The following is a 25,397-nucleotide window of genomic DNA, read 5'->3' on the forward strand; positions in this document are numbered from 1 at the left end:
GTACTAGAGTAATTTTTCATGTATTTAAGAAGCATGTCTACTAGCGTTTCGTCGCTCTCTTCGTCCGGTGTTTCATCAATGAAGGATAAATTCTTTACATTAACATTAGACTCGCTTAAACTGATACCTTTACCGAAACTTAAGTCATTAGTAACTTCTATAATTGGCTTTTCAACTTTTCTATCATCTGAGCCGAACAAAAACTCCATGAGTGTAATCTTTTTGTCATCTTTAACAATCTCTTCATCCATACAACCAGTGGTAGCTAGAAATTCCATAAGCGTTTCCATCTTTTGCTCCAACTCAGTATTAACCTTACTAGGTGCATAAACATTCAACTTATCATCAGTTGGACTGATTTCACTTCTGAAGCAGCTCCCCCCACTTCCCTTCCTACCTTCTTTCTGACTTTTAACTATAGTAAAGAAAAAATCTATCAAATTAGCTATCCTCCTCTCTGTGCCATCATCTTCATCACTACTAGTCAAATCAGATTCTTCTTTGACCAAGGGGCATTTTTTGGGTTCTTCGAACTTTTTGAATACCGTCTCCTGGACTACCTGTAAGAGATCCCTGGCGAGTCTGGCGGGGGACTTGGAGTCTATGGGTTCGTAGGTGGCGGGTTCGGATCTTCGTCGGTCGCGGTCGATGCGGATGAAGTCCCAGATGGAGCCCAGTTCGGAGGAGAGGGAGGCCCTGTGGTGAGCGAGACTGGAGCCGAGACGACGGAATACCTGGGAAAGGAAGTAAAATAGTATTTTATGCAACTGTTGTATAACAGGGTTCAAAAAAGGTGAGTGGCGTGAGCTGAAAAAGACGCCACGAGCTTTTATTTACTTACTTATACAACGTTGCATACAATACTTTTTCTTCGACTGGGTACTTATTAATTACAATACAAAATTAGATAAATAGTAAACTTTGACATGACATGAAATGTTGACGTTTTGTTACAAATAATAGGCCGAGAAGTATCGCGCTGCAGGCGCTGCGGCTCGCCTGCCTGCCCGCGGTCACTCTAGCGGCCTGCAAAGAGATTTCATACAACTTTGCAGGCCGCTGGCCGGCAATGTGACCGTCTTTTGTTTCATCGCGCGCTCTGCGACACGGCGCGCGCCCACCCAGCAACACCGTCCGCCGCAGCAGCGCGCGCCACGCGCGCACGCAACACGCGCGACTAGCGTCCCGCCAGCTTCATTTTTTTTTTTTTTTTCATTTTATTTCATGTCATGTTTGAGAAAAGCATTATAGAAGCCTTCGCCGGAACGTGGGGCAGGCGTTACTTTGTGGAGGTCCATATCAATGAATGATCAATAAACTTTGGTCACCTGCGACCTGCTACCAGATGTTACCCTAACATCTGGTAGCATGGCGAACGGTTGTGTTGCTCTGAGGATGAATTCTGATTGAGTTTGAAACGCGTCAGCGTAGTGTGGTGGTGATAGGAGTTTGTGTGATTTCTGTGTGTTCTTAAAGCGTGGAGGTGGATGAGGTTCATGAACACACATTTGTTGCATAGACACGTAGCTATCGTAAGATCGCAGGTGAGCAAAGTATTGTTAAATAGTTCTAATATACCTGCCACACTCAGGATCGCCAGGCCCTCAGTTTGCGAAGAGATACCCTCTTGAAGCGGGCCACTTGTGCTGCCAATGCCTCAGCACCCAGGGAACCGCCTGTTTCGCCTTCCGAATGTACCTTAAATACAAACCAATATACATGTACCTAACCTACATTAATGATTTGGTTAATCATCATCCCACCCTATATACGTCCCACTGCTGGGTACAGGCCTTCGCTCAAAATGAAAGGGCTTGCGTAGTTCCCACGCGGGCCAACCATTAAATTGCTTCGCAGGTTGTGCAGGTTTCCTCACGACATTTTTCTTCACTGTAAAGCTCGTGGTTTATTTCGAATGTAATTTCACACATGAATAACTCAAGAGATGCAAGGCGGGTTTGAACCCACGATCCTTTATTTGGGAGCGGTCAAACCACTATGCCACCACCGCTCTAGTTAATACACGTGAGAAAAGTCTACTATTTGCTCGGGCTAAAACTCGTTATCAAGCGTTTCCCCAGAGATAACACCAAGCTGGCTCGATTTATCATCCCCGAAAACCCCTACATACCAAATTTCATCGGAATCGTTGGAGCCGTTTCCGAGATTCTGATTATATATAACACGACACGATAAAAAAATACTAAATTTATTAATAAGCAATATTTAACCTAAGTTTAAAAATGATGATGATGATGAATGATAACCTTGAATGTTTGATGATGATGAAATGATTGTCTGATGTGATGATGATGTTGATGGTAGTGATACTGATGGTGGCAATTAATGATTGTCGTTAATTTAGTTCGGGCATTGCGTTCTATCTTTTTAAACGTTTTTCGGGCAAACAGTATGGTTTATGCAATTTATTATCAAAACTTTTGATACCGATGAAATTATACTATGTTTGTATACATTGCGCAGTAACTACGAAATCAAGTAAATTATGAGCTAGGTTATCGTTAAATATGTTTATTCCCAAAATTTATAAAAAATGTTTATTAAGGATGTTACAGATTGTTTAAAAATACATACCTTAATGTTAGGGTACTGTAGGCATTACAGGTGCTTCGCTCCTCGCTTGCTCGATATGAAACTGCTTCCCTGGAGCTGATCCACCTGAATGAAAGCCTTAGCCAGAATAGTTTCCCTGTAAAGGCAATTATTAGCTGTCAATTTATTTAATTAAATTTTTTTTCATTTTTCAATTTCATTTCTAAGAAAATTTTTCAAATGTGATGTTTTCTTATGCTGAAATTTTATTATACATACCGATAATTATGAAATTATGTTAATACCAATTGAACGGCAGTCAACTACGAAATCAAGTAAATTATGTACTAGGTTATCGTTCAATATAAAACTACCTCCCAAAATTATATAAAAAATAAAGATTTATTAAGAGACTGTTACGCAGATTGTTAGCAAGCAACAGACATACCTGCAATGCGTAGGGTCACTGTAGGCAGGTTGCACAGGTGGCTTCGCTTCGCTCGCTTCGCTCGATATGAAACTGCTTCCCAAAGGAAAGGGTGATCCACCTGAAATGTTAAAGCGTATAGCTTTAGACATACATAATAGGGATGTTGATACCACCAATCAACTGACGTACTTTTTATGAGCTGTCAAAACAAAATTCTTCTTCTTCTTCTCTTTTAAAATATGGCTTTTCTGTCCTAATTAATAGGACAATTTCGCCAGTGTCAAGTTAAACTCTCTTTGAGAGGCACGTTGTACGGTGATTGTAGTTTTTGCAATTGATGTAACATTCCAGAAACCACGTGGAGACCACTTGCGCATTAAAAAATGTTAGACACGAGTAGCTTATAGGATTTTGGGCACTGTTCAGTTAAGGTTAATCGCCGCATAAAACGCTATCAAAATTAATTTCATAACCAAAGAAACAGTTATCCAAATTAGATATTGTCTACATCCGCCATCTTCGAATGCTACAAATCGAATCAAAACACAATTCTCCCATAGAGTTTGAATGGAAATAGCAACTTATGACGTCACTTGTTCGCACACTCAATCAACTAACTATTTATTTGTTTTAAAGCAACAAAAAATCTATTTTGTTGATCGAAAATTAATCTGGTTAAATTGACCTAGCCTAATGCGTTTTTTACTGGAGTCGTGTTTTCGAATTATTTTTATGGTGTCAACATCCCTATTATACAAGGTGTTAACTAATATACTGAAAGGAGTCTACATTAATTCACATAACATAATATTCCTAATTCAAATTGGCATAACGGTATTTAGCATAATTTTGAATTCGTGTAACATTAACCCGTCACGCGTCCTAGAGACTACATTAGACCCTAACTTTTTTGTGCAGGAAGGTCAATTTGATTGAACTATTATTCCTATGCTGGGGTCACTGCCTGTGGTGATGATGACTCATCGGTGAGGCTAGTAGAAATAAGCAACTTGAGATATGTATGCATAAGAAAAACTCGTGTCTAGATTCCTGTCCAGCGGTGGGGTAGGGGTTATAGCACGCAGCACGGATTGCTGAGGACCTGGGTTCGATTCCCAGCGCTGGTCTCTTTTTCTGGTTTTTCAGTGCATCCATGTCTCAGTTTGTATTTTTGAGTCAGTTTTGTTGATTCCCCATTGATTTCGTCCTTGACTGACCAGCGTTACAGCCTATAGTGATGATGGTGGTCTGACCACGCAGCTGCCTTGCTCTTGGAGCACGAAGCGGCCCAGGGTTGGAACTGGCCCGTGCCAGGGTTACTGCTGATGATGACTCACCGGTGATGGCGCCCCGCGTGATGCTGAGCCCGCGCTGTATCCGCGCGATGGCTGCGCGGTGACGTGGTATGATCGCGGAGCTGCCTTTCTCTTGGAGCACGAAGCGGCCCAGAGTCTTCCAACTGGCCTGTGTAACAATAAACTTGGGCTTGAATACTTGGACAAAATTGCAGGCATTAGCATAAACTTATACTTCGTTTGTTTTTCCGCCGACGCAAAAAGAGAGGTGTTAGACCAATTTCTTTTTAGACCAGTTGCTTCTTAGACCACTTGCTACTTAGACCAGCTGCTTTTTAGACGAAGTGATACTAACTATACCATTTGAAGTTGCCCGACATTGTTGAACTTTTCTACGTTGGTTATGCAATCCAAGCTCACCTGTGCCGCGTAGACAACTTCGTCGTCCGCCAACGCCCTCTGCTGGGGCCCGGCGCCCGCTCGGCCTCCCCACTCCAATTCCTCCACCAGCACAAACCTGACATTACAAAGATCAAGGGCGGGTAGTTCGAAAAACTACCTCAGTTTACTCGTGACCGTGGTTCAAAGTCAAAGTCAAAATATCTTTATTCAATTTAAGCTATAACAAGCACTTATGAATGTCAAAAAAAAATCTACCACCGGTTCGGAAAAACCTCTGTTGAGAAGAATCCGGTAAGAAACTCAACGAGGTATATTTTTTTATAAACAGATTTACAATATTATCACAAGTATTTAACACAACTTTACTGTCACTGTAATGTGGCTGAAACGTCGAGGTAACTTCAGCGATGAGTACGAGTATTAAGCCCCGGGTGTGCTAATTGAGAGTGAAAATTGCAAAAGTTTAAAAGATGGGATTATACCAATTATTTAAACATTTAGCAATTTTTACTCTTATACAGCTTTTTTACCAATAATGTGCGAGGAGTCTTGGGAGGGATGTGTTACGCTTCGATTCGTTTACACATCCTTGCACAGCACATCTCTGGTGGAAACAGGTGAGCGGAGCGAGGCGGTAAATGAAGCGATTTTATTGGTTAATGAAAAACATATTCGTACGGGAGCAGAAGCCCAAGCCCCCCCCCCTCAAATGGGGAAATTGGGGAAGCCTCCGTTCGAATAAAGCGTGTCACACACTAAGCAGATACGATAAGATATCTGTATCTGAACGCATATCTGTCAATATCGCTCCCTATACAATTCAATGAGCTAACACACACAGCGCAGATAACTTATATTTTATCGTGAAGTATCTGTGGGCACCGACATATATCGAAAGATGGATATGGGATGGTCTGCGTATATAAATTGATCTGTGTATAATATCTGGCGATATAAATATGGTATAGTATTTTATCTGCAGATAGATACAGGTTGATGTGAGAGCCCCGCTGCATGCGAGTAAATCTAGAAGAGATAAACACGAAAACACCTGTATAAACAATCCGCACCAAAAAACATGTCTACTCAGTTTGAAGGATTTAGGCAGTTGTCTCACCGCCAGCGAGGAAACGATTGGCTATCGACTATTTTCTCGCTCAAGAAACGAACAAAAGATATAAGATGCTGTGTGAGTAAAAGAGACACATATATTAATAGTTGATCGCTGGCTGTTCACACTGTCGGCGAGAACTCGCTCTTACATCTTTTGTTGCAGCGACAAGAGCTATAAAACTCGCTGAGCTATAGATACTCGCTCAGCGATGTCAGCTTGGCGGCCGCCCCGCACGAGCGAGTCGAGTGGAGCGAGTAATCGCCCGTCGCACTCGAACACTCGCTTACAGCCAGCGACAAAACTACACTCGCTTCTCGCTGCTGACCCACTCGTTTCTAGTTACTCGCTTCTCGCTCATCGTCGGCGGTGGGACAAGTGCCTTAGATTGAATGTATCGTCTCGAATATTATCGTATCTGCGTAGTGTGTGACACTATTTATCAAATTGTACGGAGAAAGAACATAATTCAATGCTATATGGGTAAAATTAATACAAACTAATACAGCACATAAATCGATATAGTTACCTTTTGGGGTCGTCGTGGCAACGGGCTTTCGTTAACGCTTGGTGGACGATATAGGACGCTGTTGCACTTAAAGGCACCTGAAAAAATAACTATTATGAAGCATACGTTTGCTTAAACGTTCCACGCTTGTATCCTAGCTTGAAAAACCCGGAACGAACCCGAAATGGGGTTCCGTAGCCATTACGAAAAAAATAAGTAATACTTTTCTATGGATTTCGTATTTTGTACGGAATATTCCAAGTTTAGGTATATTTTATACCTTAGGCTGCTATTTACTCTTAAACTACTAATAATTATCAAGAAAACTTAACCGCTATAGTTTTCCTTTTAAGTTTGATAAACTTATTACCATCCTGATTTTTTTCAAATTTTTCCGCTCACCCGTTTAGATTTTAGAGGGTAGTTGTAGTATTTTGCAAATAAATCACTGAATCGAAAAATCGTTTTAGAAATCCCCTAATGGTTTTAAAAGACCTATCTATCTAACCCCACACTACAAGATTGGATGAGAAAAAAAATCACCCCCACTTTACGTCTATGGGAGGTACTCTAAAAAAAATTGTTTTTGATTTTTTTTATACCATTTTGTCGGCATAGTTTACATATATATTCGTGCAAAATTACAGCTTTCTAGCATTGATAGTCCCTGAGCAAAGCCGCGGACGGACAGACAGACAGACATGGCGAAACAATAAGGGTTCCGTTTTTGCCATTTTGGCTACGGAACTCTAAAAACCTGACTGCCTTAAAAAAAAGGAAAACTAGTCTATTACTACTCTGTTAAGTAACTTAAACTTCTATAAGTACAGAAGACCCACTCCTTTGATCTGAACTAAAAGCCTTTTTAGTAGCCTACGCATAATGATTTATGGCCGCTCCGGGTTCTACGACTCTAGCGCAAGCAAAACGGAATGTTAAGTGTGTGTAATAATGGTGGAAATGCATTGGTTCGCTTGCGGCGTCACCGATAGCAAGGGTTTTCAGGTGGTTTTCAACGTTTTATAAATAAAATAATAACGTGTTCGTTTAATTTCTTGCATTCACTATAGAAAGCTGTATACACATTCATATTCTTTATTTCATACAACTTATGTATAAAATGATGAATATCACAATTTTAATGAACTGAATATACCTATACCTACTACCACATTTTAGCGTGCGTTGCTGCAGCGTAATGCAAAATCTTGATGCTTAACTCTTAAACAGGTCAATAATACGTAATAAAATATTGCAACAAAAGCTTAAAAAAAAAAATAAGTGCGAGCGTCACGTGGGCGAACCGAGGCAACCGCTGTTATAGGCCACTCCGGAGTGGCCGCCGGTATACTTGTAGCGGAAAACGTAATCGCGGAGTGAGCCGCGCCTGCCCTCGCATAAAAGCTTACCTTTAGTATGGCGTAGGGTATCTCATGGGAGACATTGTGCACGCACACTAGGAAGCTGTCGGGGGGCTTCCGGGGGGCTTCTTCGCCGTCCGGGGGCGACGAGCGGGCCTGCGGCCGGTCGTTGGAGTTCGACCTGGTGGAGTGAAGGAATAATAGTTATAATAAGAATAAGGCTCCGTTTCTACCAGAGATGTCTGAGGATGTTGTGCGTGGAATGTGTTTTTCATGAACCAATAGAAACGCTTTGGTTACATATTTGATTGAATATCGAAAGTTAAAATACCTACGGGTAAATTGTCGATGTTCAAAATATCGACTGTATCGAAATATCGAAAATTTATATTATCAAATAGTTAGAAACAAACATAATAAAACATAATTAAACTATAGATAGAAAATTTGGCCTAAATCGCCGTCAACGGGTAAGGTGCCAGAAGGCTGGCCGTATTTCCTCGTTGTATAGCGATACTTATAGCTGTGCGAAATAGTGGCCAGCCCTCTGGTCGCCCGATCCTTATGTTTTATTATGTTTGTTTTAAACAATAATCTTAGATATCATTTAAAAAAAAATAGTTAGATAACCTAAGTCAAATATGTCGAAAATATGCCCTTAAACAGGGTTGTTACTTAGATCTAAGGTGACATTCGAGGGCCTTTCTCTTAATTTTTGTTACATCTACTCAGAATCACGAGTACTATCGATTTTAATAGGTGAAATAAGTGTCCCAAAATTTGCATATATTTTTTGTACTTCCGTTCCGTTACTCTCATATAAGTGTACTACACATGGGAAAGGTAACGGAATGGAGTACAAAATTTTGGGACACTTTTTTTCACCTATTAAAATCTTTAGTACTCGTGATTCTGAGTAAGTAGATGTAACATAAAAATTTCAAATTCCCAGAACAAAGTCAGGGGTACAACTTTTAAGTGCAAGGCCCATGAACAAAGTGCAATAATGAAATAAATAAAATAAAAACAATGTTAGGTTAAAATTGTACTGTATAAGTGTCAATTTGACACTGACCGTATGCTGGTAAGCCAGGCCCGGCTGCTAGGGTCGTCCCCGACCTTCTTGAGCAGCAGCCGCGCGCCGGGCCGGGTGTCGGCGGCGCGGAGCACCCGCTCGTGGGGAGCGAGGACCCTCTGTGTCGGCGTGCGGGACGGGACCTCTTCTACTAGCACGTAGTTGCCGCGGGACGAGCGGCAGACCCCCGCTTTGGTTAGGCATTGGGCTATAGCCTGGGAAAGAGCAGAGAATGTCTTGGTTTTTGAAAATGGCATGTCAAATTATAGTTAAATGTCAAATTGGCATTAGTGTCAAATTAGCATTAGTGTCAAATTAGCGTTAGTGTCAAATTAGCATTAATGTATTAGTATTAGTGTCATATTAGCATTAGTGTTAAACTATCGCTAGTGTCAAATTAGCGTTAGTGTCAAATTAGAATTCGTATCAATTAGCATTACTGTCAAATTAGCGTTTCACATCAGCAAGTGTCAAATTATCAAGTGTCAAATAAGCGTTAGTGTCAAATTAGAATTAGTGTCAATTAGCATTAGTGTCAAATTAGCGTTTCACATCAGCAAGTGTCAAATTATCAAGTGTCAAATTAGCATTAGCGTCAAATTATCACTAGTGCCAAATAAGCATTAGTTTAAAATTATCATGAGTGTCAAATTAGCGTGTCAAATTAGCTGTAGCGTCAAATTAGCATTAGTGTCAAACAAGCTTTAGTGTTAAATTAGCAGTGGTGTCAAATAAGCATTAATGTTAAATTAGCACAAGCATCCATTAACATTAGTGTCAAATTAGCATTAATGTCAAACTGTTAGTGTCAAAATTTCACTAGTGTCAAATTGTCATTTTAGCATCTTTCCGTGGCCGTGTTACCTCATTCGCTGTGGTGTCCCTAGTAACCCTCAGTATGGAGTACGGTTCCCGGCGCCGCACGGCGTGTACAACCAAGAAGTGTATCTTCCTCCGTGCTGAGGGGACCGGGGCTCCGGCTCCGCCCGGGAGCTCTCCCCGGCTTCTTCTTGACCGCAGCGGGAGAAGATTAGGAGGGAAGCCATGTTTAACGGTTGGTTAGTTGGCGATCTGAAATACAAGGGAATGTAATAAAGTATGTATTGACGTCTGTCAGCGGTTCCGGAAAGACGTTGGTAAGAAGAATGTGCCACAAAAAGCTTTCAGACAGTTATTTAGTTCACTAACCTACCTAACCAACAAAAAGTTGGAAACTCAATATTTCAAAAACGGCTGACCCGATTTTGATGAAATATGTCTAAGAACCATCGCTAGAAAACCTGATTTCAAATAAAGAAAACAGCATTCAAATCGATCCACCCGTTTAAGAGCTACTGTGCCACAGACAGACAGACACACACAGCGGTCAAACTTATAACACCCCTCTTTTTGCGTCGGGGGTTAAAAATGCCCATAAGAAAAAAAATAAAGATTTACCCTCTTATTCATAAAACTTAACAAGCCTATGTTAACTAACAAATGCTTTGTCCCTTTCTAACAAATACAAATGTCGAAGTGACAGATAAGGACAAACGAATTTTAGCGGCATTTTAACTAAAATAGATTTGATTGTCGTTTATGAATAAGGGGGTTAGTTACAATCCTATGTTAAAAGATATGTTGTGAGAGAAGATGATAATGATGGAGCTACTAGGAATGATAATAATGACGTTGATAGAGATTCTATTAACGATGGTGACGGTGATGGAGCTACCGGTAATGACGTTGATGATGAAATAACCCGTTATCTAACGCTCAGTTTGGGGGGCAAGCTAAAATAGTGATTGAAAATACAAACTGAAATAATAGTATGCACAGAAAACCAGAAAATAAGACCATCACTGGGGAATCGAACCCAGGTCTCGGTATTCGTACCGCGTGCTATACCGCTACACCACTGATGGTCAACAGTACAGACACGAAATCTCCCCTATGCACCTCATATCTCAGCTTGTTTGTTTCTTATGTTAGCCACTTAAGCAGTGACGCTAGCGACATCTATCCGTAGCCCTCATCGAGAAACTTTTCTCGGCACTCCATTGGAACTAACCGCTCACCCGGACAAGAGATGAAGTTATTAAGCAATCAAATTAAGATTGTTTTTTTGGAATCTTTTTGTATTTTTATTTCAATTCCAAATTTTCTCGATGAGGGCTACGGCATAGATGTCGCTAGCGTCACTGCTTAAGTGGTTAACATAAGAAACAAACAAGCTGAGATATGAGGTGCATAGGGGAGATTCGTGTCTGTACTGTTGACCATCAGTGGTGTAGCGGTATAGCACGCGGTACGGAATACCGAGGACTGGTTCGATTCCCAGTGATGGTCTTATTTTTCTGGTTTTTCTGTGCATCTATATTTCAGTTTGTATTTTCAATTTAGTTTTACGGGATGACCGTAAAAGTAAAAATTTGGAATTGAAATAAAAAATACAAAAAGATTCCAAAAAAACAATCTTAAAATAGTGATGTTGCTTCTCATAGTTAGTTTATTCATTATTTACTTATAAGTTATTTGTCAAAATAAAATTCTTCTTTTGCGAAGACTTAGTATTTTCTCTTTTTTACAATCATAAAACCTTTTTCATGTCTTCTTTTTTTTATCTATAGTTTTCTTTGATAAATTATTTCTTTTGTCCATCATTCATAGTACCTATTTTAAAAATGGATTTTTACAAGCAAGCAACGAAGTTTGATTTGGTAAATATATTGTTAATTTATGATGAGACACAATAATAAAATAAACAAAAAAATAATAATTTTATAATAATCTAAAAAATTGCTATAGCAGAGCTCTGTTAAGTATGAATCAGATCTTTAGATATGTTAGTGAGTGAGTAAATCAACTTAATTTTTTATCGATTCAGATTATCGAAATTGCCATCACTTGCCCCCAAACTGAGCGTTAGATAACGGGGTTTGATGATGACAATGATGGAGCTACCGTTAATGATGATGTTGCTGACAATGATAGAGTTACTGGTAATGATGCGGATAGTGATGATGATAATCACTCACCGTAACCTGACGTGCCTGTAGCCGGGACGTAGACACTGCAGCGGTATCACCCGCTGTGACAGCATGTAGTTTGTGTCAGCGTCGTACACTTCGAACCTGATGAATGCTAACTCAGGGAAGTTTATCTGAAAAATGATAAACATACATTTACACGTTTAATGAAAGAATTAGTACTTAATGTATTCAGTGCAGTCGTTTGAGTTAATTAATAAAAAGGGTGTTCATAAAGCGTTTCACTAGTGAGTAGTTAAATACCATAATTTAATAAAAAAACTATGAAGAGACAAAAAAAACTGTAGTTACAGTAAATGAAAGAGAAAGTGGAGACTTTTGCTTTTGTACTGGGGTGGTAATGAATGATCCTTGCATAGTCAACTGCAAAGAAATTAATACAGCTGAGGTTACATAATATATATGCACGACCTTAACGTTAAGTGAATAAAGTCGTGTTTACATAATTTTGATCAGATCGTTCTATTTTTATTTGACTGCACGATACTGACACTAAGGGGCTGTTTCACCATGACATCCATTGATTAGTGTTAACTGACGGTTAATGTGTCCGTCTATTCGAACAAAACAAATAGAGACGGCATTACATTTAACCGTCAGTTAACACTAATCAATGGATCGTGAAACAGCCCCTAAGAGGTAGAAACCTTAATATTTGAATGACTGACCTTGAAATTGAAAGTGTCGTGCCAGACAGGATTGAGTGCATTCCGCCGAGCAGCTCTTGTACGGAGTTTCCTGCAATCCGCTGGCACTCCCAATACTTCCACCTAGATCAGATAAAGATAGAATCATATTATCATTACCATCGCGAATTCCACCTAGATCAGATAAAGATAGAATTACATTGTCATTACCATCGCGACTTCCACCTAGATCATATCAAGATAGAATTACATTATCATTACCATCGCGACTTCCACCTAGATCATATCAAGATAGAATTATATTATCATTACCATCGCGACTTCCACCTTTATCAGATAAAGATAGAATTACATTTTAAATGAGTACCTACCCCTTGCAGTTATTTGCAGCATGCTGAGACCGGTTTTCAGGTCGTTTCAGGCCAAGTTACAAGCCACATGTCTCCAGAAAATTCTAGTGTGTGACATGGATAGCCTATACACTAAGGGCTTACCCAAGTATAAGCAACGCTAACTGCGCGCGTCGCGTGCATAGGATTGTACCTGCAGGGCTACTACGAAATTAGAAAATCGAAGATCGCATCGTACCGTCCCCGCCGACACATATTATTTAATACGAGAGTGAGAAAGACGGTACGATACGAACTTTCGATTACTTAGTAGCTCTGCTGCACCCACGCCAGGGGGCTACGAGTTTTTGTTTAATGTCAAAGGAAGGTAAACGAGCAAATGGGTCACCTGATCGTCAGATCACTACTGCCCATGGACACCCGCAACACCAGAGGGAATTGCAGGTGCGTTACCAATCTAGAGGGCTAAGATAAAATGCCTCTTGTGCCAGTAATTTCACCGGCTGTCTTAACGAGTAAGATGGTGGTAGCGATCCGGACGGACCCAGCATTAGGTATTCAAACAAAATTCGAAAACCAAAGTTCGTATCGTACCGTCCCGCTCACTCTCGTATTAAATAATATAAGCGCCAGCGGGACGGCAACATACGAAGTTCGGATTTTGCACTTCGTAGTATAGGGCCAGAGGGCCTACTCCAAAGTTCGAAAATCGAAGTTCGTATTGTACCTTCCCTCTCGCTCTCGTATTAAGTGTCAGAGGGACCGCACGACACGAACTTCGAGTTTCGTAGTAGCTAGCGTAGGCCCTATACCACGCGCCATATAAATCTCAGTTTTGACGCATTTTTGAGATACATTTTTTATGCGACGTCTTTACGTTACTCCCGGATTGTGTTCAAATCGCCTAACGGTATAGTGCCTATTCAATTATTGGAATTATACCTTTTTAGTTTTTGTGGTATTTGTCGGGGCAATGAACTTTTAGGCAAAGTTAGGCGGCGGAAGATATACTGGGAGAGCTAACATACCTCAACGAAAGCGTTGTAGAACGAATACACGTTTTCGGCGACGTATTGTCCAGATATGACTGAGAGAGTAAGATGCGCCGCATGAATGCCGTCAAACTCCTTCTCCATCGGGTTGTATCTGAAATTGGGATTATCCATTTTTTACAATGTGTCGAAAGTTTCGATTTTAGATTTTATCCCGTAGTTTTAATTTTTTAATTCAAAATTAAAATCATTTATTCAGTAAATAGGCCGCAATGGGCACTTTTACATATTTTTTTAAACTACCAGCGCTTTCGGAAAGACCATTATTGCCAAGAAGAATGCGCCGCAAGAAACTTGGCAGACAGTCATTTTTTCAAAATAAAATAAATTCAAATAAAATACTTAAAAGCTACAGTATACAATTAAAGAAAAAAATACAAAATAATAATAATAATAATACAGGGATGTACGGGGTCCTTTAGTTACAAAACTAAACACTAACTAAATCTACGTGCAGTGGAAGTGTAGACTGCTTCCACCGTCATAAATAAAAAAAAAAAAAACCGAAATATACAGTTCAGGTCAAGTAACCATTAAGCTTTTGGATTCCGAAGGCAAGCTCACGTCTGCCGCCCCCAAAGTTAGCTCACACGCACTCATGTCATGCTCTGAAAGCAGAGCGGTACCGAGGGCATGGTATTGCTTCCGTTCCCATAAGCTCTATGGGATCGTCTCGGGAACTTCGACGTCGCGAGCCTGTGTTTAGAAATTAAACTAAAAATATACAAGTTTAAAATCCATAAGCTTAACAATATATACAGCCTTAAATATAGCAAGGGGATGTATAAAGTCCCTAAATTAATAATAAAATTACTATATAGCAAGGCAAGCCGTGGTAGTGGTGGGTGGTGGTGGTGGTGATATATAAGCCGTGGTGGCCTAGTGGTTTGACCTATCGCCTCTCAAACAGAGGGTCGTGGGTTCAAACCCCGGCTCGCACCTCTGAGTTTTTCGAAATTCATGTGCGGAATTACATTTGAAATTTACCACGAGCTTTGCGGTGAAGGAAAACATCGTGAGGAAACCTGCACAAACCTGCGAAGCAATTCAATGGTGCGTGTGAAGTTCCCAATCCGCACTGGGCCCGCGTGGGAACTATGGCCCAAGCCCTCTTGTTCTGAGAGGAGGCCTGTGCCCAGCAGTGGGACGTATATAGGCTGGGATGATGATGATATACCAAGGGGATGGACTGTATAGCAAGGGAATGTAATCTTTATTCGACTGAAAATAATGAGGTAGACAGTCAAAATTGTACTTTATTCTGTGAAGGTTAGAATTACGCGTGGATTTGAACTACGAAATTCGATTTGGACCCAAAATTTGACATATGTCTCGCGGGATTTTGACATTTATAGATATAGACATGTAGCTTTGTGTGTAATCATTCACTTCAACTCTCGTGGCATTCCACTATAGCTCCACTTACCTCCTATAAGCGATGTGACTCGGATCCCACATGACAGCAGGTTTCCTCACAAATCCGACAGAGCCGTTGCTTTCAAACATGGCGGCGTTGACCGCCATAGCCGCGTCTTCTGTCTGGTAATTGAGTGCTACCAGTTGCACCCCGTAACACCAGAAGGTCACTGGGTCGAAGTTTGAAGAGTCTATTCTTAGGCTGGAAGAAAAAAAAGTTTTGTTAAAAATAGTAGATTGTACAACGAGAGCATAAAACGAGCCAACCCAAGACGTTCATAATACCCAACCGAGCCGGTACGGCGAGGGTGGATAGACACGTCGAGGGAAAATTATTTAATGCTCGAGCACTGCTTTTCACTTAGATTGCGAGGAAATGAAATAGCAACAGTGGAAACAATTATTCACTTTCTATGTACCTTTTATTTTTATGCATTATTATACAATTCCTTTTATTTAATTTTATTGATTTATTTTTAGTTTAAAATTATTAAAAAATATGTAGAAACTTTTTTGTTTGTGGCTGTTGACACCTGATTACCTTGCTCTTAGACGAAGATTTTATTTTATGCACTAGAGCATAAAAAGTCATTTTATGTCGCCTAGATACACCATAAACACGAACTTTACGAGCATGAGAAGTGAAAAAATATTTTTAATACAAGGTTTTTTCCTGTCTGTACTTGCATTTCATCTAAACTACATTTCCGTACCAAGTCAATGCCATTAACGATTGAGGAGTTACATCTGGCGGTGATGATCCTGGAATGTCAATGCTAGATTATTGTGTCTACCTTCCGCCGCCTAACTTTACCTAAAAGTTCATTGCCCCGACTAGTGCCACAAAAACTATAAAGGTATAATTCCAATAATTGAATAGGTACTATACCGAACACAATCCGGGAGTAACGTCAAGACGTCGCATAAAAAATGTATCTCAAAAATGCGTCAAAACTGAACTTTTATGCAGATTTATATGGCGCGTGGTATACTAAAGTGTATCTTTCAAGTCGATCCGACCACTGGATATGGGTCTTTAACTTCCAAGATTTGACCCAAGTAAACAAAGAGGGCAAGTTAATTGAAATAAATAAATAAATATCATGGGACACTTGACACCAACTGACCTAGTCTCAAACTAAGCAAAGCTTGTACTATGGATACTATAGGCAACAGATAAACATACTTAAATAGATAATAACATACTTAAATACATATTAAACATCCAAGACCCGAGAACAAACATTCGTGTTATTCATACAAATATCTGCCCCGGCCGGGAATCGAACCCGGGACCTCAAGCTTCGTAGTCAGGTTCTCTAACCACTTGGCCATCCGGTCGTCAAAAGAGAGAGAGAGAGGCTTCACTCGCGCAGAATTAGTATGTATGTTAGTTTAAACCTTAGTAGTTAGTAGTAAAAACCTTTTTGATCCCACAGGAACCATACATTATTTCGGGATGAAAGAGCCCGCGAATGTTTCCGGCAGATTTTCTTCCCGACGGCTTCGGTAAGGGAACTGCAGCGGTAGCAGGGGTGATGGACCGCGGGGGCGTTGATATACTTATCAACTTAGTTAAGATTGTGTTGATACCCAATCTTTAGTTCTACGTCAACTTACCCAGCTGGATAGGTCCGCACAAGTTGCGTCTCCGTATGAGCGACCAGACCCAGCGGATGTTTCGGAAGATCTTCTTCCCGTTTGCTTCGGTGGCGGAACTGCAGCGGTAGCAGGGGTGATGGACCGCGGGGCCGTTGATATACTTATCAACTTAGTTAAGATTGTGTTACCCAATCTTTAGTTCTACGTCAACTTACCCAGCTGGATAGGTCCGCACAAGTTGCGTCTCCGTATGAGCCACCAGAACCAGCGGATGTTTCCGGCAGATCTTCTTCCCGATGGCTTCGGTAACGGAACTGCAGCGGTAGCAGGGGTGATGGACCGCGGGGCGTTGATATACTTATCAACTTAGTTAAGATTGTGTTACCCAATCTTTAGTTCTACGTCAACTTACCCAGCTGGATAGGTCCGCACAAGTTGCGTCTCCGTATGAGCGACCAGAACCAGCGGATGTTTCCGGCAGATCTTCTTCCCGATGGCTTCGGTAACGGAACTGCAGCGGTAGCAGGGGTGATGGACCGCGGGGCCGTTGATATACTTATCAACTTAGTTAAGATTGTGTTGATACCCAATCTTTAGTTCTACGTCAACTTACCCAGCTGGATAGGTCCGCACAAGTTGCGTCTCCGTATGAGCGACCAGAACCAGCGGATGTTTCCGGCAGATCTTCTTCCCGATGGCTTCGGTGACGGAACTGCAGCGGTAGCAGGGGTGGTGCACCGCGGGCGCGTTGAGGCACCGGCTGCGGGTTGTTGCGAGTTGCTGGAATAAGCTTATGTAGTTACTTCCATTGGTACATTAGTATTGACGCCCATCGGCGTCTTCATCCAAAAATAAATCGAAACGTTTATTCTGTAAGTAGGCCACAAAGGGCTCTTTTGCATGTCACTTTTTAGGGTTCCGTAGTCAACTAGGAACCCTTATAGTTTCGCCATGTCTGTCCGTCTGTCTGTCCGCGGCTAAGCTCAGAGACCGTTAGTACTAGAAAGCTGTACCTTGGCATGAATATACATATCAGTCACGCCGACAAAGTAGTAAAATAAAAAAAAATAAAAATAGGCGTAAAGTGGGGGTGTTGTTTTTTTCTTAACTAACCCTAGTGTGCGGTATCGTTGATAGGTCTTTTAACGTTTACCTTTACTTGCCCGAATTTCATTTGCCCGAATTTCACTTGCCATACCAACGTTGCCATAAAATATATAGAACCGTGCTGTTTTGAGGTTTTTTTTAATGTCATCATATAGAATGCAGTAGGTTAGGTTAGGTTACTTTAATATCAACTCTGAAGAAAATACTATTTCAGAAATAAATGACTTTATGGCAAATGAAAATTCTAGAAAACGATAGAGAACCGTCTTTTAAAACCATTGCGGGGTTGCAAAGACTAAACACTAAAATCTAAACTGTCAGGTGGAAAAATTTGAAAAAATTCACGATGGTAGTAAGTAAATCAATGTTTCCGTTTCTGGTTCCGCTAAGAGACATCTGCTGCATCACTAATGGTGATGATCACTTACCGTGCCAGTGCTATCGCTGCTCTCTGAAGACTCGAAGCTGCTACACGGTGCACTGTCCTTGCTGGCTTGCTTCACCGAACTTCGGGGAGACAACGGGCTCAGGGTACGGAACTTTATCGCCTGAAAAAAAGGTGCTAGGTGTGATGTATTTTTGTCGAGTTTTAATATTCTGATCTATGGTTGATGCGCCACCTGCTGAAGGTAAACTAGTCCTTCCTTCTTTCTGTAGAAAAGGTTGTCTGGAAGAGATCGCTCTTAAGCGATAAGGCCGCCTATTGCTTACCTTGTAATTTTCTCTCTGTGTACCTGTTCTCTGTATCGCTTACTATTTCTGGTGTGCAATAAAGAGGCATTGTATTGTACTGTATTGTTCAAAAGGAAGAAAAGAACAGAACCTTTCTGTAAGCCTTAGAGGCCTTAGAGCCTTAGGGTTGAAAAACGAGCACACACATTCAAACAGAGCCATAGCCAATTTTCTCTGAATCTAACCTATAAGATACTAGCTGTTGTCTGCGACTCCATCCGCATAGAATCCCGGGAACTATGCAATTTTCCGGGATAGAAACTATATATAACTATATATCAGTATACCGAATTTCATGTAAATCGGTTCAGTGGTTTTAGACGTGAAAGGTAAAAAATCGGTTTATTATTAGTGATATGTGCACCATGCCTAGAAATGGATTAAAGATATAAGATTGATTGATGAACCTCACTCACTCACTCACCTGTACATAAGTGACCATATCACTTAGTTCTCTCGCTATTTGGTTGCTTCGTTTGCTCTGTTTATTGTCCGGCCTCAGACTGCGATAGAGCGAGAGGGAAGCTCGCCCGCACTTATCCTCCATAGAGTTTAGAATCTTGTGGAGCTCTTTTTCTGGATAAAAAAAGGAAGTATTGTAGTTTGATAATCGTAATACTGAAATGTTTACTGAATACTATAAATGGCATTAGGTTAAAAAGAAACGTGTATTTTTCTGCTTAATTAGGATAGTAACATTACATAACATAGTTACGAGTACATTGCCTGCTGCCTAAATAACATGTTCCTAAGTTGTCTGCTTCCTAAATTACATGTTCCCGAGTTGTCTGCTTCCTAAATGACTTGTTCCTAAGTTATTTGTTTTTTAAATGACCTGTACCTAAGTTGTTTGCTTTCTAAATGACATGTTCGTGAGTTTACTGCTTCCTAAATGACTTATTCCTAAGTTGTGTGCTTCTTAAAAAATCTTTTCTAAGTTGTCTGTTTCCTAAATGATCTGTTCCTAAGTTGTCTGCTTCCTAAATTACCTGTTCCTAAGTTGTCTGTTTCCTAAATGACCTGTTTCTAAGTTGCCTGTTTCCTAAATGACCTGTTCCTAAGTTCTCTGCTTCCTAATTGATCTGTTCCTAAGTTGTCTGCTTTCTAAATGACCTGTTCCTAAATTGCCTGCTTCCGACATTAGTCGGTTTCTAAGTTGTCTGCCCGCCTTAAATGACCTTCTCTAAATTGTCTGTTTCCTAAAATTACCTGTTCCTCCTAAGTTGTCTGCTTTCTTAATGACAGTTCCTAAGTTGTCTCCTTCCTAAATGACCTGTTCCTAAGTTCCAGCTTCCTAAATGACCAGTTCCTAAGTTGTCTGCTTCCTAAAATATCAGCTTCCCAAAACAGCCTCTATTTTCTGAATTATACCTTCCCAAATAACCTCTTACAGTTAGTTTTAGTTAATATAATTACCGTCTAGCTCCTCGTCATCATCATAGTCCTCGTCGGAGAAGTATTCCGTTAGGCTGCTCCCTGACTGTTGGGACAGCGAGCTGGTACGCACACCCTGTTCTGGCAGAGACGAGCTGGTGTGCCGTATGCCATTTGATCTGATGAGGAAAAAAATGAGACTTTAGCCAACAATTTAATTGCCAACATAAGCTTTAGGACTGACTTACTTTGCATTATAATGTCTTAAACTTTCGTGAAGGAAATTTTTAACAAATAAGTAGGTACATCGACTCCAAAAAAATAAAAAAATAACAAAAAGTCGGCCAAGAGCGTGTTGGACACGCCCGAAATAGGGTTCCGTAGCCATTACGAAAAAATTAAGTAATATTTTTCTAAGGATTTCGTATTTTGTATGGAATATTCCAAGTTTAGGTATATTTATACCTTAGCCTGTTATATTTTCTTAAACTAAACTACTAACCTAACCTAAACTGAGTGAAGACCAAAAAGTTGCACACTGTTAAAGCTGCGAATGTATTTATAATTACTGTTAAGTTTTTTCCATTGTGATCCGAAAATTATTCATACAAATGTATGATTAATTCTCGTGTCACAATGGAAAAAGTTAATGGAAATTGTAACTACCTGCTAACGCATCTTTAACGGTGTGCAACTTTTTGGTCTTCACCCAACTTGGAAGATTCCGTATAAAATACGAAATCCTTAGAAAAATATTACTTAATTTTTATGTAATGGCTACGGAACCCTATTTTGGTGGGCGTGTCCGACACGCCCTTGGCCGGTTTTTAAACTACCAGCGCATTCGGAAAAACCATCATTGCCAAGAAGAATGCGCCGCAAGCAACTTAGGGAAGTCATTTTTTGAAAATAAATTAAGCTACATAATTACAAACAAAATACATAATACTGAGCGGAAAAAATCTGGCCCTTACACGTATGCAGTAGGTAATAGGTAATTTTCTATGTAGAGTAGGCCAAATTTTGTGTCGCTGAGTATATAAATTACAGTATAAAATTAAAGAAAAAAATTACATATAATAAGTCATTGGTAAAAATAATTTTTAATCCAAGCTTTTTCTGCTGAATGTACTTTTTGTTGACTGTACTTGCATTGCCACCCAAACTACATTTGCATACCAAATTTCAAGTCAATGCCATTAACCGCTAAAGAGTAGCATCCTGCGGAGACAATCCTGGCTGGACTACCAGGGTGTCACTACCAGATTATTGTATTTTCACGCAATTTATATAAGTCGAATTTAACTTGCAAGATTTGATTACAGACAGACAGACAACGGGGCAGGTGAAACTAAATAAAAGCTTGTATAATACAAGGCTGTTTGGGATCCCTTTGTTAAAATTCTTCAAACTAAACAACTTAACTATATCTACTAACCTGCTGAAGGCAGTAGCCAAGACACTCCCATAGCCCTGGGCGGAACTTGCCCCGGTCAACCCAACTGTGGGGCTCGCCTCCATCGGGAGCAGCTTCTTATTCTTTATTAGCACCTGCGTACGTATTATAAATAAATTATAGGTAAATAAGTAGGTAGTTTAAAGGCATCTACACTAAAACAAGGTAATCCATACTATCCATACTAATGTTTGTATGTTAGTCCGTCTTTCACGTCAAAATGGAGCGACGGATCGACGTGATTTTTGGCACAGAGATAGTTTATGAGCCAGAGAGTGACATATGCTACTTTTTATCCCGGAAAAATGAACAGTTCCCGAGGGAACAATGTGCGATAACCGAATTCCACGCGGGCGAAGTCGCTGGCAAAAGCTGGTAATATTATAAATGCGAAAGTGTGTGTGTTTGTATGTTTGTCCGTCTTTCACGTCGAAACGAAGCGACAGATCGACGTGATTTTGGCATGTCAGTCTTTCACGTCGAAACGAAGCGACAGATCGACGTGATTTTGGCATGGAGATAGTTTATGGGCCAGAGAGTGACATAGGCTACTTTTTATCCCGGAAAAATGCACAGTTCCCGAGGGAACAGCGCGCGATAACCGAATCCCACGCGGGCGAAGCCGCGGGCAAAAGCTAGTAATTTAATAATCAGAAAGCCCGACCATCTTTTAATTACCTATTACCTGGGCGACCGAGCTTATAGCTCGGGCAGAGATAAGACCAAGCTAGATCGATTTTTCATCCCCGAAAACCGCTACAGATCCCCGAAAAATATATACACAAGAATTGCTCTTTTAAAGATATTAGATGTCAACGTTGTGCTGACGTGCAGGGATGTTATGGATATAACATTTCGGATCTGGATATGGATACGGATATAATGTCAAACAATAATACCGGTTTCCGGTTACGGTTACGGATAAATAAATATAAATAAATAATAAGTATCACGGGACAATTCACACCAATTAACCTAGTCCCAAAGTAAGCTTAGCAAAGCTTGTGTTATGGGTACTAAGCAACGGATAAATATAATTATATAGATAGATACATACTTAAATACATATTAAGCACCCAAGACCCGAGAACAAACATTCGTATTTTTCATACAAATATCTGCCCCGACGCGGGAATCGAACCCGGACCTCAAGCTTCGTAGTCAGGTTTTCTAACCACTAGGCCATCTGGTCGTCAACTGGATGTTAAATTATTACGGATTATCCGATAGTTCGGTTTCGGTTACGGATATTGGATTTTTAAGGAAGTGTAGGTAAGTAAAATAAAAATAGGAATATAAATGACTTGACTTTAAATGTAATAGATATGAGTCGTGAATTACGACTAAGCAATAGAAATAATAAACAAAGGATGCAGAATGCAGAAGACGCGCGACAAATACCTGTCACAACATTTCGCATTTAGATTCCGCCCCTATCCGAAACTATTCGAAATTTTTACATCGGATTCGGTTACGGATAGTTTTTTATTTCAGCTATCCGATAGTTTCAGTTACGGATACGGAGCTCCATAAAAAAAAATATTAAAAGCTGTTTATTTCAATAAAAAAATACACGTACATTTGATTAATTAACTACTAATCCTTAATTAATAGGATTGTTGCAGTCAATGTTTATAATTTTACTTGATTATTTGGAATGAATGGATACAATAATTATAATTTTAATATTTTACTCTGAGTAGGTAGGTATACGTTTTATTTAAGGAGGTAGGTTTAAACATCGCACCAAAATATGCTAACATCCCTGGCGGGCACGTGACTCACGTGCCCGCATTGTGGAAGGATCTTCTTTAAGAATATTGGTTAATTAAGCCACTTGCGACCGCATGAGCGATACCGTCGGAGTTGAAGCTGTTGCCATGGCCGAAATCGGCCGCATCAGATAATCATCAACACGATGTATAATTATGGTAGTCATACCTCTATTATTATAATTATGATGGTTATACCTCATTTTATTATAATTACCTACAGTAGTTATATACCTTGTATTTGAGCTGCTCCGGACTCGGCAGGCGAGGGTCGTCAGTGTAGTCAGCCTCAAACAGAAACGATGTTACCAGCTTGTCTCCAAATACTGCCTGGATGAAGACGGGGCCAATACAGTACAATACAAATACCTACATAAATAACTTATTAAATCAGGCGTTACTTTGCGAAGGTCCATATCAATTACCTTATGATAGAGCTACATTTATGCAAGGAATGTGTGTTCATGCAGTTACTCCACCTCCACACTGTAAAAACACACACGAATCACACAAAGCAATCTATCACCAACACCACTTCACACTGACGCGTTTCAAACTCAACCAGACCTCATCATCAGAGCAACACAACCGTTCACCATGCGACCAGATAATAGACTAGCATTTAGGGTTTTTACAGTGTGGAGGTGAAGAAACTGCATGAACACACATTTCTTGCATAAACGTAGTTATCATAAGGTCGCGGGTGAGCAAAGTAATTGTTTTAGGTCACAAATTACCGTAATTAATAGCCATCGTGGCCTACTGGTTAGACCTATGTCTCTCAAGCAGAGAATCGTGAGTTAAAATCCATGCTCGAAACTTTGAGTTTTTCGAAAATCAAGGCGAAATTATATGTGGAATTTACGACGACCTTTACGGTGAAGGAAAACGGCAAAAGGAAGTCTACGAAGTGATGCATGGTGTATGTAAAGTTTCCAATTAGCACTGGACCCGAGTGGGAATGGCCCAAGCCCTCTCATTTTGAGAGGAGGTCTGTGCCCAGTAGTGGGATGTATAGAGACTGAGAGCTAGTACGAATAACTTTATTAAGAAAATACAAAATATCCATTGGACTAAAACTACTATTAAATTAAAATAACTAAAACTAAAACTTTAATTAAAAAAGAGAGGTGGGCCTCTTGGCATCGTGCCCATCAGAGACTGAGATGATAATGATCAGCATCTATTATAATGATTTTCAAAATTGCTTCGTATACTTCAGCCATGCGTAAAGGGAAGGGACATTAATGTTGAGAGCATGAACGCCAAATACATATGCTTTGTGGGTAGTTTAATATGTCACTAATGACTGCATGGCCGATCAAAGTAATCGGCAGCCATTTTAGGGAGATCCAGTGTTGCCAGGTCGAATTTGAAAAAGTCGCGATATTATTATGTCAAAAAAACAGGAGATCGAAAAAAAATCATAGGTACGTAATTTACCTTCAAACATTTAAGAAGTCTTTTTTTTACTGAAAATAATATTTATTTTCCAAAAATATTCAAACATTACAGGTTAGAACTAGACTAAACTTAAAACTATATTTTTTGCGTTTATGCTCATAATCCCAGCCTATATACGCCTCAATGCTGGGCACAGGCCTTCTCTTAGAATAAGAGGGCTTGGGCCGTAGTTCCTATGAAAGCACGGCGGGGATTGGGAAGTTACGCGTTTATACTACATACCTACTTTGTTCTTCTGACGCAGTTGGGAAAAAGCAGTAGGTTTTCGGTTCAGTCGACGAAACTAAAACACTGTGCAGGGAACTTTTCCATAATCAATTTCGCTATGATTTATTTGAGAAATGAATTGAATGTCAAAATGACATCAGCAGCACGAAGTTTCCCCCTCGGTTCGCGATTCAGGTTTAATTTTTTCGACTGTACATTCATATCAGTAGAGGGTGAATATATTTGGACCGACAGTATTCTCAACATCTTTCCTACGGAATTTAGAATTAAATTATGTCATTTCATTTCTTAAGAAATCTGATAAAAAAAGTGTTGAGAATAATTGCGGCGGTTCAAACGCCCGAATATTGATCTCAGAACTGTAGACATGTGCCGAAAACAGTAGATTTCCTGTAAAAACAGGAGACTGGCAACACTGGAGAGCGTGCAACTC

General features: G+C 40.1%; 1 protein-coding gene across 1 annotated transcript in view; it reads right to left on the bottom strand.

The window, feature by feature from the left end:
• Positions 1-647: 647 nt before the first annotated feature.
• Positions 648-25,397, bottom strand: part of LOC141443095 (1-phosphatidylinositol 4,5-bisphosphate phosphodiesterase epsilon-1-like) — a 392,276-nt gene continuing 367,526 nt past the window's right edge. Inside the window, 21 exon segments of the mRNA XM_074108307.1 lie at positions 648-734; positions 1,579-1,725; positions 2,680-2,710; positions 3,002-3,101; positions 4,321-4,447; positions 4,699-4,795; positions 6,321-6,397; positions 7,709-7,841; positions 8,736-8,950; positions 9,600-9,694; positions 9,697-9,806; positions 11,753-11,877; positions 12,433-12,534; positions 13,790-13,907; positions 15,240-15,431; positions 17,445-17,611; positions 18,367-18,486; positions 19,095-19,246; positions 20,087-20,223; positions 21,483-21,595; positions 23,507-23,602. Of these exon segments, the coding sequence (XP_073964408.1) occupies positions 1,588-1,725; positions 2,680-2,710; positions 3,002-3,101; positions 4,321-4,447; positions 4,699-4,795; positions 6,321-6,397; positions 7,709-7,841; positions 8,736-8,950; positions 9,600-9,694; positions 9,697-9,806; positions 11,753-11,877; positions 12,433-12,534; positions 13,790-13,907; positions 15,240-15,431; positions 17,445-17,611; positions 18,367-18,486; positions 19,095-19,246; positions 20,087-20,223; positions 21,483-21,595; positions 23,507-23,602 (2,445 nt within the window). The 3' untranslated portion in view covers positions 648-734; positions 1,579-1,587.

Source organism: Choristoneura fumiferana, chromosome 26 (assembly GCF_025370935.1).
Source record: "Choristoneura fumiferana chromosome 26, NRCan_CFum_1, whole genome shotgun sequence".
NCBI classification, from domain to species: Eukaryota; Metazoa; Arthropoda; class Insecta; order Lepidoptera; family Tortricidae; genus Choristoneura; species Choristoneura fumiferana.